The 18519-nt window shown below is 50.1% G+C and overlaps 4 protein-coding genes across 4 annotated transcripts; 2 read left to right on the forward strand and 2 right to left on the reverse strand.

Moving 5' to 3' along the window:
• Positions 1-1566: 1566 nt before the first annotated feature.
• Positions 1567-2579, forward strand: CkaCkLH20_07849 (short chain dehydrogenase reductase family; the record flags this gene model as incomplete). Its single annotated transcript, XM_038890565.1, has 3 exons — positions 1567-2145; positions 2206-2319; positions 2379-2579. The coding sequence occupies 3 exons, from the start codon at positions 1567-1569 to the stop codon at positions 2577-2579; spliced, it is 894 nt and encodes a 297-aa protein (XP_038744173.1).
• Positions 2580-3934: 1355 nt separating this feature from the next.
• Positions 3935-8254, reverse strand: CkaCkLH20_07850 (uncharacterized protein; the record flags this gene model as incomplete). Its single annotated transcript, XM_038890566.1, has 3 exons — positions 3935-4874; positions 6021-7103; positions 7161-8254. 3 exons carry the CDS (start codon positions 8252-8254, stop codon positions 3935-3937), a joined length of 3117 nt encoding a protein of 1038 aa, XP_038744174.1.
• A 1244-nt stretch (positions 8255-9498) lies between these two features.
• Positions 9499-10560, reverse strand: CkaCkLH20_07851 (nad dependent epimerase dehydratase family protein; the record flags this gene model as incomplete). Its single annotated transcript, XM_038890567.1, has 2 exons — positions 9499-10064; positions 10122-10560. 2 exons carry the CDS (start codon positions 10558-10560, stop codon positions 9499-9501), a joined length of 1005 nt encoding a protein of 334 aa, XP_038744175.1.
• Positions 10561-11142: 582 nt separating this feature from the next.
• Positions 11143-17860, forward strand: CkaCkLH20_07852 (major royal jelly protein; the record flags this gene model as incomplete). Its single annotated transcript, XM_038890568.1, has 4 exons — positions 11143-11651; positions 13112-13980; positions 16658-17622; positions 17681-17860. The coding sequence occupies 4 exons, from the start codon at positions 11143-11145 to the stop codon at positions 17858-17860; spliced, it is 2523 nt and encodes an 840-aa protein (XP_038744176.1).
• Positions 17861-18519: the final 659 nt, after the last annotated feature.

Consider the following 18519-nt stretch of genomic DNA (forward strand, 5'->3'; position numbering starts at 1 on the left):
ATGGTATCAAGTTGGGTCTCTTGCGAGGTGTAAGTGAAGGGAGAGGGGAGAAGCAGCAGAGCGGCAGAGAAGGGTTCTTGCGGCCATTTCATTAGATATATTCGTGGACATGGTGGCAGCTGGGTTGCTTGGTTGCCCCCTCTGCGTGGTTGAGATGACCAAATCGGGATGAAAGTGGGATGTGAAGCAATGCGAAGCAGTACGGCATTTGGAAGGAGCGCTTAGCATTTCTGTTTTGGGGTGGAGACGGCATTGCTTAGTTGCAGTCACTTGACTGCCGGGAGATTGGTCGGGAAAAGTGCGGTGAATTTACTGGAGTTTTCATTGGTCAAGAGTATTGACACTAAGTAAGGTACTACGCCAATGTGTTTTGGAGGCCAGAAAGTTCAAATCAAAACCACCAGTTGCCCGTCAATGACCGTTGCAAAAAGAATAAAATTCGGCAAAGTCCCGAGAGGCGGGCGTGTCAGTTTCTTTGAGGAAAAAGAGAATTCCATATCACTGACTAAGCTGGTCGGATCATGGTCTGTGCTCCAGGCGCTTCGTTTTACCCTCCAGGTCCCCAGTGCACAGACCATACCCTCTGTTCCTTACGTAAGGCGTCTCTGTCCACTCACCGTCTCAACATTCTTCCCCGCCAAACTGACCGCGTGAACACCATCAATTGTTGATGCTGTTAGTGTGCGGAGTCTCCACACGCATCAGACACTAACAATTTCCATCTCAGTCTCAGCTGTCACTCATTGATTCTGTCGCATTCTCTTGCATCTGCCACGCTGTCGCCGTCGTATCGCCACCTCCTCTATCGCGATCTTGAGCCTCTAGGAACTTCTCCCGCCCGTTATCAGACCCTCCTCGCTTCCGCTTACTCTCCCAAACTCCCGAACAATTCGGCGCCGAAACAAACATGGCCCCGGCCCAATAAACGTTGCAAATCTCGTTCAAACTATTTTTGATCCGTCCCCTGGCCCCCCATCGTCGCCGAAAGTCTATTGTTTGGATTCATCGTGACAGATGCTAATCCACAGAGTTGCGCGCTATTCTCCGTCGGCCCTGAGATCCCCTCCTCCGGCCATCTGCCGGCACTCCCCGTTCCCCCGCCTTCACACCGGAGACGTCCCGCCAAGAGCGCTTACACCTGCCCCCGGCCATCCTGATCCCCAATTCTCCAAACGTTCCCACGGTTCCCACGGAGTCAATGCCGCGCAAACATCCAAGCTGCAGCACCACGTTGGCCCCGGCGCGTCGGCATGCTCCATCGTCGCCTCTCGAACGCCCGGTTATCCATCGTCGAACTCGTCGTCTTCAAACAACTCCAAGCGACGGCCTGTCATGTCCTTCCCGCCTTCCCGCCCGCTCCTAAGGCATCCTGTGTCGCTCATATAGCCAACCCGTGACCGCAATGTTTCTGTTTCGTCTCTCTCTAACCGGCTTGCTCTCACTCTCACTACACCCAACTCATCTTCACTGATACGTTGCGAACTCTTAGACTACTTTACGGCCTTGTTGTAATACTCTTTTCTTCTTACACCTTTTACTAAGATACCCTCACACATTCCCATCACAATGCCTCCCGTAGCAGTCAGTGACTTTGAGCTCCCCGCCGAGCAAACCCAGCCCAAGCCCGAGGCAAAGGACCCTCTGGCCTCCTCCGTCCCGACACCCCAACTCTTCTCCCTCGCCAACAAGACCATCCTCATCACCGGCGGCGGCCGCGGTCTCGGCATCACCTTCGCCCTCGCCGTCCTCGAAGCCGGCGGCCACGCCGCCTGCCTCGACATCCTCCCGGAGCCCTCCGCCGTCGAATGGGCCCACCTCACCAAGCTGGCCAAGGCCAACGGCCTGTCCGTCACCTACCACAAGTGCGACATCACCGACGAGGCCGCCACGGAGAAGGTCTTCAACGAGATCGCAGACGCCGCTGACGAGCGCGGAGCTCCCTTCTGGGGCGCCGTCGCCTGTGCCGGCATCCAGCAGAAGATTCCCGCCCTCGAGTACCCCGTCGCCGACTTTGAGCGGATACAAAAGGTCAACGTCGTCGGCGTGTTCGTGACGGCCAAGCAGGCCGCGCGCGTGCTCGTCGGCCGCAAGAGCAAGGGTAGCATCTTGCTCATCTCGAGCATGTCCGGAGAGATTGCCAACCGAGTGAGTCCTTGAGCTTGTCTATCAGGTGTTGTGGATCATGAAGACTGACGTTCTCGGAAGGGATTGACCTGCAGCGCGTACAACACCAGCAAGGCCGCCGTTCAGCAGATGTGCAGATCTGTGGCTCAGGAGTGGGGCCAGTACGGCATCCGCGTGAACACTCTGTCACCTGGTGTAAGTGACTTTCACACACGACCCTCATTTACGCTCGTCTCTAACATACATCTCAACAGTACATCCGCACTGCCATGACCGACCAGCTTCTCCAAGCCGAACCCGACGTCGAGAAGACCTGGATGATGGGTGCTCTGCTCCAGCGCCTGGGAACCCCCGAAGACTTCAAGGCACCCGCCGTTTTCTTGTTGTCTGAGGGAAGCGGGTTCATGACCGGAGCTGACCTCCGCGTCGACGGCGGTCACTGCGCCTCTGCATAGATTGTGACTTGGGTTGATGAATGAGATTGAGATCGTTCATCTCACTGCGCGTGGTTCAAGATGCCGTACGGGCTTTGAGGCAACGATCTTGTCGATGTCGCCCATGTATGGGCGTCGCTGGACAACAAGCGTTGCTTGGTAATTTAGACTTGTAGAATCAGTATGAGTAGAGCAAGCATAATAGCGTTTCTTTCTTCGCCTTCATATAAACTTCAGTTGATTGATTGATAAGACACTTGAGCTGTGCTTGATGCATGTGAAGCCAAATCACGTCGAATTCGACTACTAGAGTGTTCCAGGGTCGCTGTGACCAGGTAGTATTGCTGAGTTTGCAGAGTTAACATGGACCATAATGAAGCTATCATCATTCAATCATGATTCAGTAAACCTCAATGAAGCCTTTCAATCATAGGTTAACATTCTCTTTAAATGGCTTGGGCCCGCCGTCGATGGCGGAGTAAGTTCGTCTTACCTGAAACGAGCACGAGGTTAAGTACCATTAGTACCATCATCGTCGTGGAAAGAGTCAGACATACCTTTAAGGTCTGAGAGCATACATCGACCACACTGTGCAGACATATGTTTGATCTACAATTGAGTGAAAATATCGACACTTGATCACTTGGACGACGCCTGAGGGGGTCACCGTTCGATTCCCCTAAACCGAGAGCACAGCGTACGCAGCAATAAAGGCGGGAACAATTCTATCTCGACTGTCTTGAAAGTGGGTTACGTGGAAAATAAGCCTTTACTTCATACGATTATGACTGTATCCGCGTGGCTGATTTGTGAATATCGCCCGCCGTTTGAGTCTACGGCGAAATTTCAAATCAAGTAGTGACAATATCCGCATATTTACTTTATGTTAAAAACAACAAAGTTGAGGTTTCATAATAGAAAGCATCACATATATATGTAAACATGAACAGATGATACATATGATATACCTGGGAGGGCTTGTATATACTCATAGGCTTATAAACTCTCATTGTGTCGAGTGCTGGGTATTGCAGTTACATCGCGTCGTGAGGAAAGTCATTCTTAAGGAGTTATATGTCATGAGGTTTTGTTTTTTCTTTTTTTTCCCCCTCATAGCTCGCGATGTCCTCACTTATTCTGATACATATGATACAAACTCATCCGAAAGATCACGTCTCTTCAAGTGATATTTGGCTACGACGAGCTCGCTATGGTTGTGGGTGGATATTTAGCCCAGAGCAGCAACAGGCTTCTTTCACCACCTAGTAACGTTCATGGTGGTCATGATTGCTATTCACGAAACGAATAGTCGCATGTTTCTCTCAAATGCTGCATGAAACCCTCTTTCTCTATTGTAATATACTCCTAACTCCAGTCTATGCGAACCCTCCCGCCTCGCTTTCATCCCTCCCAGATTTGTCTCTATGTCGTACCGCCAAGTATATCATCCACTCTCCCAACGCAAATCCGAATCGCAGAATCGATCTGAAGAGCAGCTCAAATCCGAATCGCAGAACCGATTCGAAGAACAATGGTACATTCATCACAAACTGAGGCGTGGTCAGAAGGCCAGCAGAGTCCAGCATCTTTGCAATGTACAAAAACAACAAAGTAGCCAGGAAGGCTCCTGCTGCTGCAAGCACCATGCCCTGCACAACCTGGCGCTCGGGTGCTTCGCTCATGCTAAAAATGCCAGCGGCAAAACCCAAAGGCAAGAAAACGAGTGTGACGTAGGTAAAACGCCGAATATCCTCAGATCGCCGGTCGTCCAAATGCTTCGTGAGCTTTTCTTTAATGTTGGTGATCTTGATGCGATTTCGTCGTACTGTTTCAACCTGCCGATTGTTTAGGTTCTGCAGCTTCTGTATGATAGCCCGGTAACGAATCTCATCGTGAAGGGTCCATCGCGGCTGCTCTGTCTGGCGATCTGCTTCTCGATTCTGCCACAAGTCGATTTCTGCGATATTCTCGTTCAGATCTGCCTCCACTGTCTGGAGCGCATCTTGGATTTGCTCGATCTGTATCCTCGACATCTTCCCCAAAATGACTGAAGTATGTTTCACCCGGCTCTTTGTTTTTTGCCGATCGCCGAGTCTCGAATAGACTTCCGCGAGAACACGGTCTGCCCCATCGATGATTTCCCCTACCATTCCGCCGAACAGCATGAGTTCCAAAACCCGACGTTGTTGCCATGCTTTGACTCCCGGGTTGCCCATGTCCACCCAGCGCATCCCACTCTCCAGGTTGTATCTCTGGGTAGGTCCATACAGCTCATCGACCAGAACCTCGCCCTCGATCGGGATGCGGCTTTCCTTCCTGAACTTTTCCAGCAAGGGACCCGGAGCTGGCCGTCCTTTCCCTTCGTTCGCTTCCAAGTAGCGACATGTCCAATAGCGGTCGAAAAAGTCTCCCTCAAATCGAAAGCTCATCACCACTCTGGTCAGTGGTTGTCGCTTCCCACCTTTCCCCACTGCCGGCAGAAGTGGTGTTTTTAACATGCTCAAACTTGATGGCATCAGGTCTATCTCTTTAACCTGTCGGTCTGCAACACTGTAGCATGACAGATGTAATTCTGTTGTCCACATGTTGAATGCAGCCGTTGTTTCGTCCATGAAATACTTATCCTGGTTCCCATGCCTTTGAAGAAAGATCTTCAACTCCATCTTTTCTCTCTTCTCGGCATTTGAAACAGTTCCCAGACAAACATTGTTGTTAAATGGACGAGCTGAGAAGAATGCCCAGAATCTCTTTTTTGCATCCTCAACAGTTCTTTCCCTGGCCATTTTCTGTTTGATAGCTTTATACGTCATTTCGTTGAGTGTGACGTGGTTTACGTTATCTCCCTTGTTGTTCTTCAGTGGCTGGGATTTTTGGACGTCTACCAAAAGCGCGAAGAATCGTTTCTGGTCCTCCTCTTCGGATTCTGCGAACTCTTCGCCATCATCATCATCTTGGTTTTCGTTGGACATTTGCGATCCGTTATCGGCTTGGACCTGATTCTGTTGAAGGGATTGCTGGTGTTCTCGAAATTCCGTGCCTTCGCGCACGATGCCCCCTGGAATCAAATACCTCGCTTTTCTCGCCTTGGCAAGATCGGTTTGTATGTCTGTACATTGAAAAAAGGCAGGTGTTTTGTAAAGCCACTCATCCTGCATTTCCACAACGTTATGCGAGCCAGACGTATTATTCGGAGGTAAACTGTGCTTCGTCAATTGTCCCGGCGTTAACTGAGGTCCTATCGACGCTGGATGCTTTCCGGATGCATCTCCCGGCCCAGAAAGTAGCTTGCTTGTAGTTGATGTCTCATCTTTGGTATTCCATCGGCTAGAACTTGGTTTGCTCCGGTCTTCCGAGTTGAGTTCAGCTCCAAGACCATACTTCCAAAGAACATAAGGTATCTCAAATGTCGTTCCCCAGTAGGTATCTCTCTGGAGCTCGCTGTCGTAAAGTTTCGGCCCATACCGGTCACCATCCGTTCTCAACTTCCCAGGAAAGAGACCGTTAGCCGAAGAGGTCTCGAGCAGAACGCAAATAGCGTGTTCCCGTATTTCCTCCGGCGGCCGAAGATTTATGGGCTTATTGTAGTAAGCCATGATAATAGAGAGGGCGAATATTCTCGGGTCATCCCAGTCCAAGTCATCGCTTTCGTCGTGGCTGACCTGGCTATCGATTGTGCGATCCCACACTTCAACCATGTGCCGAAAGTCCGTCGTGCTGTAGTCTGGATTACATCCTGGTCGAGCGAAGAATCCCTGTTCCATAGCCCTAAAAAGTACGGTGTCCTTCGATCGAAAGAAGAACCTATTGTGGAGAGGACTTCGTGACACCGCTATCATCTGCCTTTGGGAGAACGGGACGTCCGTGGTGAATCTCTTCAAGATTTTGAGCCGCATATGTGTCGAAGAGTACAGCATGCCCTTGGAATCTCGTAGTCCTTGGGCTACTAACAAGTTCTCTACTGCGCTGATTGCTTGCCAAATCACGGCATGATCACCAAGATAGAAGTCCTGCTTTGATTCTCCGTAGTAGCGATCTCCCCGAAATATATCTGGGTAGTAATGGCGAAGATGACGGATGGTTCGGAGGTGATGGTACTCAGGGTCGTCGTAGCGAGGGAAAGCGTACATTCCCAGCTTGTTGACTTGTCCGAGATCCTGGATCCAAGCCAGAGTAGCATGTTTGAGGCTCTCTTTCAATTCCGAGAAACGCCCCAAGTCTTGAGCTGATTTGCAAATCTCAGCCACCTTGATGATTTGAAAAGGAACATCAGTGAGAGCCTTTGGAGCAAGCCATTGGTTGTCTTCCCAGCCGGCAATGGTTTCGCCGTTCACCCATGAATGAGGGCAGAATAAATCGCCGGAGACTTTGCTCTTCAATAAAAGCCACATCATGTGACCCTCGAGTGCCCGTTCGATGCGTTTCTTCGTTTCGCAGACGTAAGGTCGGTGGGGAGTAGGCTTGTGGCAATCCGTGCAGGTGGCCGGCGGTTTAGCATGCGCGGAGTTGAGGTCCTTTAACGCTTGCAACAGTATCTGAGATGCGTAGCTATGTTTGTATCTTCGTCAGCAGACCTTTCCACCTTTAAATCATACTTTCACTCACAAACTAGCTGCGGTGGCCACTCTGTGGCCATCGACATCGCCACATGTAAAAGCGATGGCTGGGGACTCTTCATCTCCGGCCATCGGGACTGGAACGCTGCAGACGGATAGGATATGCTCCAAATTCCGCCTTAGAAAGAAGCTGAACGAATATTCGGACTTGGTGAAGCTGTGGCTTTGAGGCCGTGGTTTGAGCAGCGATTTTATCGTCTCCAAAACCTTGGCAGGAGTTGAAGCAACAACGTCATCCCCGGGGACAGGGGCATGTTCGAGTGTATACGCAAGAATGAACTCGGTGATTCCACGTCTGCAAACACCATCTGACCCGCTCGTTGAAGATGCCGTCCTGCGTTCAATTTTCCAGACATGTTTCTCTTCTGACTGCACGAAGGACAACGATCCATGCTTTTCTTGACTTTCCTCCTGATCCAACAGATGGATCCAAAGGATAGTCTTCTTAGCACCGTCATGGTGTTCTCGAACGATGCAGTTGTCTCCTCGCATTCCATCTATGTAAGACTCATCGTCTGCTGATCCGTTGTTGAAGTTGTTTTCGTTGTCGACGAAGTCAAGATTCCGGATGAGCACATCGGACCTTATAGACAAAACGGGTGATGATTCACAATCCGACACTTCATTGCCACTTGAATCGCCTTTGAGTTCAAATTTCTGGAAGACAGTTCCATGAAATGCTACATATTGTAGCTGGAACTCGAAGCCATTCTGCGTTGTTCGTCGAAAGGTTGGCCATCGGTCGTTGATAATGCTGGTTTCTGTATCAAACTCCTGCCCGTTATGCAGGAGGTCTAGTGATAAGCCGATTCCTTCCTTATCGGACGGATTATTGGCCATATCGAGAAGCGCTTTGAGACGGTCGTCGACACGGTAGGGTGCGGGCATTCCGGGGTCGTCAACACAAAAGCCGGTTCTACTGCCGGGAAAGTGCCGACTTATTCTGAGTAGCCGCCCAGAGGCACCGACAGTCGCAGTTGTTCCTTCGTCACCAAAGGAAAAGTAAGTCTTGCGACTCTTGCCCAGATCGGCAGCCTCATCGATGGCATCAGCCGGCGTTTTGGTCTGAATTCCTCTGGCCATTGCAACTGTAATCCCAGATCACTCCGGCTCTTAGGCAAACAGACGTGATGCTGTTAATTGTCGAAGAATTTTAGGAAGTTTTGGCGTGGTAGATTTTGGTGTACTTAACGGTGCTTGGGTGAAAGCTTGGGTGAAAGTTTTTTGGTGCTTTTCGGCGTCGAAGGAACGCCCTAATAAATATGAACGGCTTGGACTGGTGTGGCAAGTCCCAATTCCTGATCTTCTCGCGCGTATGCGAACAGGTAGCCGAATTCACTTGCATGCATGTAGATGTTCTCTGACCGGTTAGCTGCAGGTAGACCCTCTCCAGCAGCCTTGGTAGTTCAAGAAAATTGATTTGCCGAAAAGTCATTGCAATACTTGAAGGATGGTAGGATCATGGTCAATAAATATATCAGGAACCAATTGAACGAAAGTCTGCACACCCCTTGGTTTCCTTCTACGGGGGATTTCGCCATTGATCCATTGGACGTGGCTGACAGAGCTGACCGTCAGCTGCGGTTGAGGGGTGGTGACACCAAGAAGCAGGCTATGATCATTTCCAGCCTATCTTATGCATCGATGGCATCATCCAGCCTGCTGACACAGCCCTTACAACAGAACTACTACGTAGATTGTGTGCGATATGTGTGGGGAGGTGCTCTCCTAAATTGCTGCCCGCGAAGAACATGCGTGAATACGCATGACACTCACTCTGTGGGGATGAGGAGTGCTCCGGATCAAATATGCTGATATTAAAGCCACAAGCTCTATATTGATTTTAGATTTAATAGGTGAACCAAAGCGTCGATCCTCAAATCATTCAAAAGTCTTACTATGTTGTCGTGCTGGGTCCTAGACTGATGTGCTTGCACGCTCTCTCGTCTGGGTCGTCCTATGCACTCATTATCTTCTTCGGACAAATATTTTGGTGAAAGGAAGATGAACAGCCCAAACTCACCAGTCGAGACAATTTGTGTCAAGTTCTATAGATTCAATGAGTGAACATGCTATTGGTGAGGACCATGATTATACTTTGGGTCAAGTACGCCCTAGAATTCGCACTTTACGCCTTACACCTTGGGCATGTACTAGATCAACCTGACAGAAGGAAAGAGGGTTTTTTTCTTGAAGCACGAGATATCCATTTCGAAACCTACTGGGTCCAAAGCGTGTCATCAAAACTTTCCAACTAGGCCTTCAAACGTCCGCCACGCAACGATGAATTTGACGACACGATGTCCATGTTTCCTGAAAAACCTGCTTCATGCAGCCAAAGCAAGCTGAACATCCACAACACCGCGAATAACCTCCTCCAGAGACTTCCATTTCATCCCAAGAATCTCATCAGCAGCCTTAGTCACCGCCGTGACGGCGGGGGGCTCCTGCACAGGGGCCTTGAGCTTGAAGCCGGCAGTGGGATAAAGTTTTTGTGCCAACTCGGCAACCTCGCTCCAAGTAGTCGCATGCCCAGAGAGAATGAATTCCTGGAAGGCCGGAACCGGCGCCGAGAGGGCCTCCGCCATGGCGTGTGCGACGTCTCTCACGTCTACGAAGACGGGTGGGATGGTGACGGCGCCCGTCCGGATCGTCTCCAAGACCAAGTGGTTGATGCTGTCGATTTCTTCCGGCTTCGTTTGGGAGAGGCTGGGCCCCGTGACGAAGCTTGGGTGGAAGGTCAGAACCGGGAAGGATGGCTTGTTCTTGGCGACCCAGTCGGCGGTAGCTTGGTGCGCAAGGATCTTGGACCCCTGGTACATGAGGCCGTGGCCTGGAACGCCCTCGGGGACAGCCATGTCTGGGTCGACGTGAAGCTTGTTCTCGGAGTGTTCTGAAAGCTGGTTAGTAAGAGAACCACATCAAAGCAAGATGAGCCGGTCTACATTACCTTTAAGGACGAGAGGGGCAGTCTGCTGCCCTGATAGAGCTCCGATAGGTGCCAAGGCAAACAGCGAGGACATGATCTCTACTCGCTTGATGGTAGGGGAAGTCTTCACGGCGTCCAAGACAGAGAGCGTTCCCTGGACAGCGGGGGCAATGTAGTCCTTCTTGAAGTCGACGCCCTTCCCCACCATGGGGGAAGCCACATGGATGATGTAGTCCACGCCAATGACTGCATCAACGAAGGCTTCTGCCGTCCGGAAGTCGGGAATAACGATGAAGTCCAATTGGCTTGCGTGAGCAGCAAAAATTGTCTTCAACTTTTGGATCTGCTCTTCGCGACGGACACTGAGTCGCACTCGGTGGCCTGCTTTCAAGGTAGCGGCCACGACATGACCGCCGATGAAGCCCGTCGCGCCAGTGATGAAAATGAGTGAGCTAGACATGTTGCTCGAGATGATTTTAAGGTTTGTACTGAGGAGAAGTTATGTCGAGCAAAAGGTGTACTGATAAACCACCTTCACAAGTTGGCACTGGGGACTCGACACGCTTTATACCAAGGACGATAGACCTCGGTGAATACTTTCCTGACGACGAATTACTATTCTGAAGCCTGCAAATGTACTTAGCTTACGCAATAGGTAGTCTGATTTATGGATTAGAAAGCGGGCAGCGCAGCTCGGAGTCTATTTGAGACCAGGGTTTCCTCGAAGACCATGGCCGAGCATGGTGTGGGTGCGATTATGACGGGATTAGTGATCATTAATTTGGCGCGACACAACACCAAGCACTTCACAATTCGGACTGATTTTATAAGAGTGACGAGTATTGAGAATCACACGGCTACTCCCGTCTTTATTTTCTCCGAGGTTGAGCGTAAAGGGTCGGGATATTTGTCTTCGTTCCCGATTGTCCTCTTATAAATAAGTCGTCCTGAACTAGGTAGGTTAAGAAGATGTTAGCATTCGGAAGAACAAGCAACACCTCCAATTCAGACACAGCCTATTCCTCAGAAAAAACCATCCATCATGCCTCTCTGGCTCGTTTACCACACCCCCGACACCTTTGTCGACGTCGAGTCCAGGCGGGCGTTCGTCAAGGACATCACCGCGATGTACACGTCCATTGGCTTGCCCGCCTTCTACGTCATCGTCAACTTCCTTCCCATGTCGGCCGGATCGATGTGGAAAGGCAACGAGATCCCGGAAAAGCCGTTCGTCAGACTGAGTATGGACCACATCGCCGTTCATCTCGAAAACGATGTCGACAACTATCGAGCCACTTGCGATGCTCTCGAGAAACTCATGAAGCCGCACATCGCGGACAAAGGTTACGACTATGAGTATCACGTCGACGAGACGGAGAGAGAGTTATGGAGGATCAACGGGGTTATCCCGCCTCCCTGGGGCAGCAAGGCGGAGAAGAAGTGGTTTGAGGCGAATGCCGTAGTGCCCTACGAGCTTGAGGACGGAGAGAGCGTGTCTCAGAAGCTACACAATTCGAAGGAAAAGGCGAAGAGGCTTGCTGCTGAGGCTAAGTAAGTGCCCAATTGCTTGAAATTCGGGCACCTTGGCCGGGCGTGCCCTTTAGGAACATGAAAGGTTATGATACTTTCGTTATAGTCTACAGAAGTGTGAGTTGGTCAGCTGATTGCCAGATCAGTGGCCTGCTCGATAAGTGAGAAACAGGATAATAGAACAGATTGAAAGGCTGGGCATGCTTGAGTCCTCAAACGTGCTTATCCCTGTCAAATGAGTGACTTGAAGTCTTTGATGAATGCCTCGTCTTCTTCCAATATCGATGAGAATTAAATCAATATCCTCCATAGAGTAAAAGATGAAAAGAGCCTAGCAGAATGCATATACTTTCGCCTCAAAGTGTGAGGCAGGACGTGAAATGAGATCGTAGCATTTCGCGCTGTTGATGTTGTCTATGGTTTCACCTGGCATTCTTATCGGGTCGTTTTGAAGCCGCAAAATCTGATGTAGAGGATTTGGAAGGTTTTTGATTTTCATGTGACTGACTTGGCGAGAGACCACGTAACGTCTAGGTCTTCATGACACAATGATGAACGGCTCTCTTTGGATTGATGATGAATTGGAAGCTGAATATCCCCTCATTGGTCTCCGAAATACACCATTGCAAAACCCTGATGAGCACCTTTCGCGAAAGCCTTCAATTCCGCATGTGCTGCACACTCATTGTCGTAGTAAGCCATATCCTCGGCGGAAGCAAACTCGGACACCGCTGCTACTGTGAACCCTTGTGCTCTTTGATCCGCGGCAGCCAAGCCAGCCTTGACGGAAATAATATAGGGTTTCCCATCCTGCTTGCCGTTAGTAAGTGCATGCTTATTTCAGAACATCTCAGAAAAGACTTGTAGGTGAATTCGCAGTAACACTGACCTTAACTGCCTTCTGGGGCATCTGTTGATAAAATGACAAGGTTTTCTTCTGATCCCCCTCGTCCGGAATCTTGAACAAAGTGATTCTTGTGATGTTTCCAGACATGTTGTACTTTTCAGTCGATAAAGTATCTGACAGCGACGATTGGTGAGGATAGAGATTTTAGTCAGCCGAGAGTCGAGATTCAGATGGAAAAGGGTGAACTTGTGAAAGCAGTACCTGTTCCCCCTGAAAATAAATAACCGGTAATACTTGTGTTTCTATCTGCCGAGAACCTGAATCATTGATCAGCATGAAGAGGGGCCGAGAGGGGGACAAGTGCGGTTCCGACGCCTCGGAACGAATTGCGGATTCTCGGAATTAGGCGCACTTACACCTTCCTACGTGGACACCCGAGTGACCTAGGACTGGCTTCTGATACAGCATATAGCATTAGATCAGCTTCAACTTCATTCAAATTTCATTGAGACTGCTCGTTACTGATGCATGCTACGCGTTTTATTACACAACCTTTCAAAATGAAGTCCTGGTTTTCCATTCCTTCCCGTTCACACTTTTCAATCCATAACATTCCATTCGGAGTGATATCCAGCAAAGACAAGCCGCTGCATCGCCCCGCCGTTGCCATTGGAGACCATGTCCTCGACCTTGACGAATTCGCAAAGGCTGGTGGCTTTCGCAAAGCATCAGGCGTATCGCCAGAGCACCTGACGGTCTTTTCGCAACCTACCCTCAACTCCTTCGCAGAACTTGGACGGCCGATCCACCGCATCGTCCGGTCTTACTTGCAAGAGGTTCTCCAGGAAAACACACCTCATCCGTATATTCTCAAGGACAACCAGGCATTGCAGAAGACTGCTTTGCGGCCTGTATCGGAAGTAACCTTGCATCTCCCATTCGCGATCGGAGACTACACCGACTTTTTTGCCGGACGCAATCACGCGCACAATGTAGGAACTCTGTTCCGCGGAGCTGCCAATGCGATGCAGCCGAACTACAACCACCTTCCCGTCGCATATCACGGCCGCGCCAGTTCCGTTGTGGTCTCCGGAACCCCGCTCCGGAGACCGTGGGGCCAGGCTCTCCCAGCCCCGGGCGCCACCGAGCCGGTTTTCCGGCCCTGTGCCCGGCTCGACATTGAACTTGAGATGGGCATGTTCATATGTCGACCCAATGGCCTCGGGAACCCAGTTTCTGTCAAAGATGCTGATGAATTCATCTTTGGCTATGTATTGATGAATGATTGGAGCGCTAGAGATATCCAACAGTGGGAATATGTTCCGCTTGGGCCTTTCAATGCCAAGAACTTTGGCACAACCATCAGCCCTTGGGTTGTACTCGCCGACGCACTTGAGCCCTTCAGAACGAAGGGACTGGAGAACAATGTCCAGCTGCAAAACTATTTGCGCGAGGATCGGACTGAGAATGTCCTGGATATCAAACTAGAGGTTTCCCTTTCTGGTAAGTGATACTTCATCTCGTACTTTGCATGATAATTCTCAATGAAGGTTTAGAGCTGACTTTACTACAACTCTAGCTTCAGGAAACGAAGAAACAGTACTTACTCGCACTTCTGCTAAGAACCTTCTTTGGTCCTGGCCTCAAATGGTAGCGCATCATTCCATCTCAGGATGCAACTTACGTGCCGGAGACCTCCTTGGGTCAGGGACTATCTCCGGATCAGAGCCAGGAACGCAAGGTAGCTTGTTAGAGCAGTCTCAAGGTGGCAAGATACCTATCAAGCTGAGCGGCGGACAAGAAAGGAAGTTTCTTGAAGACGGCGACACGGTGGCTATTCGAGGATGGGCTGGGGAGCAGGACGGCGAGTTGGTGGGGTTCGGGGATTGTTCTGGTCAAATTCTAGCCCCTGTGTCGCTGTGACGAACGCAAATAGCCACAACCGGACGAGAAGACACAACGGAAGGTTACGTGTAGGAGCAGTCCGCTCTGACAAGAATCTTCGGTCGGTTCGCTCTCACAGGAATCTTCAATTTAGATAGAATAGTGTTTGCTATCCCATCGGGTGCTGAGCGACGCCATTAAGTACGTATATGAGGGGTAGACCAGTGCACTTCAACGGCCATATTTTTAATCCAATTAGAAGTATTAAAATCAGCGAGCTTGGGGTAAAAATGGGCGTCATTATGGAGAATATCTTTTTGCGTCGCTCAGCACCCGACGGGATAGAACTGAGTATCTCGTTTTGACACAAACCTATTCTTATTTAGAACCCGATGGCTTGGGAACAGCCGACGTTTGTTTCCTTATTTAGTCACCCCCTCCCGGACCTAGCTGGACAAGCTCAAAAATCTTTTTCATCACTTCAACAACAACAATTTCAGTGCCAAATAATTTCAATCTCTCAAATGTCTTGTGTGCAGAGCGAAATCCCAACGCTTGCCGAGCAAGTAAGCGTCGAACGACTTACACCGGGCCAACATGAATATGTCTCGAAAAGACTGCCAGTCCCCATCACATACGCCAAGTCAATGGCCTACGGAGGATGCATCCTATCAGTCGCTGTGAGTGCAGCATGCGACACAGTACATTCTTCATTAGATATGTACTCGGTTCTTGGCCACTTCCACGAGGCCGCCTCCTCGGATGAAAGTCTACGCTGCACCGTCGAGAAAGTCAGGGACGCGAGGTCATTCGCAACCAGGCGGGTTCGAGTCGACCAGTATCAGTCCAGCGGCTCTTCGCGTACGTGTCTCGAAGTCTCCATCGATTTCCATGCACGCGAGTCGTCTTCTCTGGACTACTCAGTGCGCCCTGTCTTGACTTGGCCGAAGCCTGAGAACTGCCCTACTAGTCACGACCAAGTGAAGTCGCTACGAGAAAGGAAAATCGCGAGTGAGGCTCAGGATGAGAAATACAAACGGACGATCCAGATACACGATCATTTTATCGAGACAAGATGTTGCCCAACCGGCATATCTGGCCAAGATTTATTCGGGACGGCTTCAACTACGCCTACAACTCAGGATCATCTACCAATTGCATCTAAAACGTCTGCTGAATGGCAGCGCTCGCGAACAAGTCTGATGACGAAGACCGAAAATACAGCCGCTCTCGCATTTCTCATGGACGGCACTTGCTCTTTCGTGCCTCTGATGGACGATCACATGTGGTTCAGGGATGTGAATGCATGCTATTCGATCGATGTTGCGCTGCGAATCTTCACCAACGACATCAATCTGGAAGATTGGCATCTTGTTGAGAGAAACGCGATTCGGGCGAAGAGTAACCGGGCATTTGCTGAATCCCGCATATGGGATAGGAAAGGGAGCTTGATAGCTCACATGAGTCAACAAAGTATCATACGCTTGAAGTTCGACAGCCAAGAAAGCTACGGATGCCGTGCTTTCGATTATTGGGTTGCGTTGGCTTAACGTCGAAGAACATGCAATACGGGAAACGAACACGTCAGGAATTATAGACGATGTTACTGCAGCTGCTGAATGAGCACATCGTGGGGCGCAACCTAGCCAGAATAGGCATCTTACTACCTAGAGAAAAGATCACCACGGAAATTAATGACTGCTTCAGTGTCTGTTGCGCTGACGGTTGCGGAAAAATAGGTGCTAGGTTGTGATTTCTCCTTGACTCCATCTTGTCGTAGCGCAGTTATTCCAGCTTCTGCCCCATATTTGCCGATTCAGGTGCCCGCATGATGAGCTCATGATGCGGTAGCGATTCCTCCCCCTACCTACAGGTAGGTTCCATCACGTCACCATGTTGATATTGTGCATGATCAGCCAAGCTGAGAGCCTGTGAAAACACAGCACCTTGCCTGTATTGAAAAATACTAATGGTTGAAGTGATAAAAGAGTGAACGCGAATATGAGTTATGGTGATCCTTAGGAACGACTCTAGCTCTCCGTTTACTATTCAGCCTGGGTAACCGACTTATCTTAGTGCGGCGCGTCAGAACAGCTATCATGATGAAAGCATCAATGAGGGTACTGGCAGCATATGCGGCCATTCAATCAACTTGCGCCCTTTCACAACAACTGATCGTCGACCCGGGCCAATCTGGTCCGGCCTTGGAGCTGGTGCATCTTTACAACGATCAGTGGCCTACAGGTAGTCTTCCACAAACCAGTGCAAACATATCGATGCTCACTCGATTTCGCAGGCATCACTGTGTCATCAACTGGTCGAAAGTTTTCTAATTACCCTGGTGGCCTGGACTCTAACAACACCAACAACGGGAACAACGGCAAGTACACCGTCGCCGAGCTATTTGACGACAATACAGAGAGGCCATACCCTAGCGCAGACTTCAACAACCCACCCGGTGGATCTATCAACTTCACCACAGTTCCTCCAACAGGCGCAAACTATGAAAACTATCTGATTGGCGTTCAGAGCGTTGTCATTGACAGCGCAGATCGCCTATGGATCCTCGACACGGGAAGAGTGCTCACGGCTGACGGTGTCCTGGTCCCTGCCAGTGTTGGTGGCCCTAAGTTGATCGGCATTGACCTCAACACCAACTCAGTGATCAAGACCATTGTCTTCCCTGACACTGTGGCATATCCGGTCAGCTACCTCAACGACGTACGCTTCGACCTCAGCCCAAGCTTGACAAGCAGCGGACAAGGAGTCGCATACATCACGGATTCATCAAGTGAGGGCCGCACTGGCTTGATCACCGTTGATCTCGGCAGCGGAGAATCCTGGCGGCACCTTGGCGGCAGTCCATATGTACAGGGTGACCGCCAATTTCTCGCGTTTATCTGGGGACAAGCACTTTACGCCAATCAGCCGGGGAGCCCGGCCGCATTTGTAACTTTCGGTGTTGATGGTATTGCACTTGGGGCGGATGGCAAAGATCTCTATTTCGGTGGGGTTGGGAACAGATATCTCTACAGCATTCCGACACAGCGCTTGCTGGATAATGGACCGACATCTGAAGCACGGGCACAAGCCTCTGTTGTCACTGCAAGCCAGAAAGGACTTGCTGATGGCTTTGAGACGGATACCAACGGCTTCATTTATCACGGCAACTTCGAGCAGAATGCGGTGAACTTCTTCAACCCGGCGAATGGGACTGATCAAGTCTTTTTGCGAGACCCTCGTATCAACTGGGCCGACACCGTAAGCTGAAATGAGACGAGCAAACTTATTAGGAGCCGTAGTAGCTGACTTATCTTAGTTTTCTGTCGCAACGGATGGCTATATCTACTTCACAAACAACCAACTTGGCTTTGGCCCTCAAATATACCCGGGCACAGATCGACGGCAGCGCCCGTTCTCGTTGTTCAGGGCTAAGCTGCCCAATGGCGGCGCCAAGGTCGGCGGTTCCTCGAACAGCACCAACTCCCGAAGTCGTTAGGATCTGCCGATGCATCTAATCTCACAACCACTAAGTAAATAGTTGATATCAATCGCTTCATGGATTTGCGGAACGTTCACAATCTTTGCACTTGATTACCACCCTTAGGCGGACCATCAGTCTGTATTCCGTGCCTGTGAGATACGTACAACCGGGAAACCTCCAGCAGAGTTGGGCTAGAAAAGGACAATTATCATGAATCGGATAGAAAACAAGAATCCAACGGTAACATGTTTATGGAGTGTAGTTTGCTACCTATCCTAATCTGCCCCAGGAATACGTATCTCAAAGTCTCAACGCGGTCTTTGGGTGTGAAATCCAAGACTAACGTCTCATTTGTTATTGAATCTCTTTTACATAATGACAATCACTGGGACAATAATAGAGGGCTGTTTGGACACACCCAGGCATACTGCTAAGCCCAGATTGATGAAAACCCCTACGGCGGTGTTGGGGCTGGTTGACTCGGAATTTGATGTGTTCCGCGGTTCCGAGCTGCCGAGCCATTACCTCCGGTACACATCCATCTTGCTGCAGAGGAAAGAGAAGGTCGAGTTGTTCCGTAATCAATCAATGATACGAACCTTCTGTTTCGGCAATAGTTTTCGGGTACGGATTGTGACTTGGAGTCTGTAATCATACCTACTCGTGAGCCGGGT

The sequence above is a fragment of the Colletotrichum karsti genome, assembly GCF_011947395.1.
Source record: "Colletotrichum karsti strain CkLH20 chromosome Unknown Scaffold25, whole genome shotgun sequence".
NCBI classification, from domain to species: domain Eukaryota; kingdom Fungi; phylum Ascomycota; class Sordariomycetes; order Glomerellales; family Glomerellaceae; genus Colletotrichum; species Colletotrichum karsti.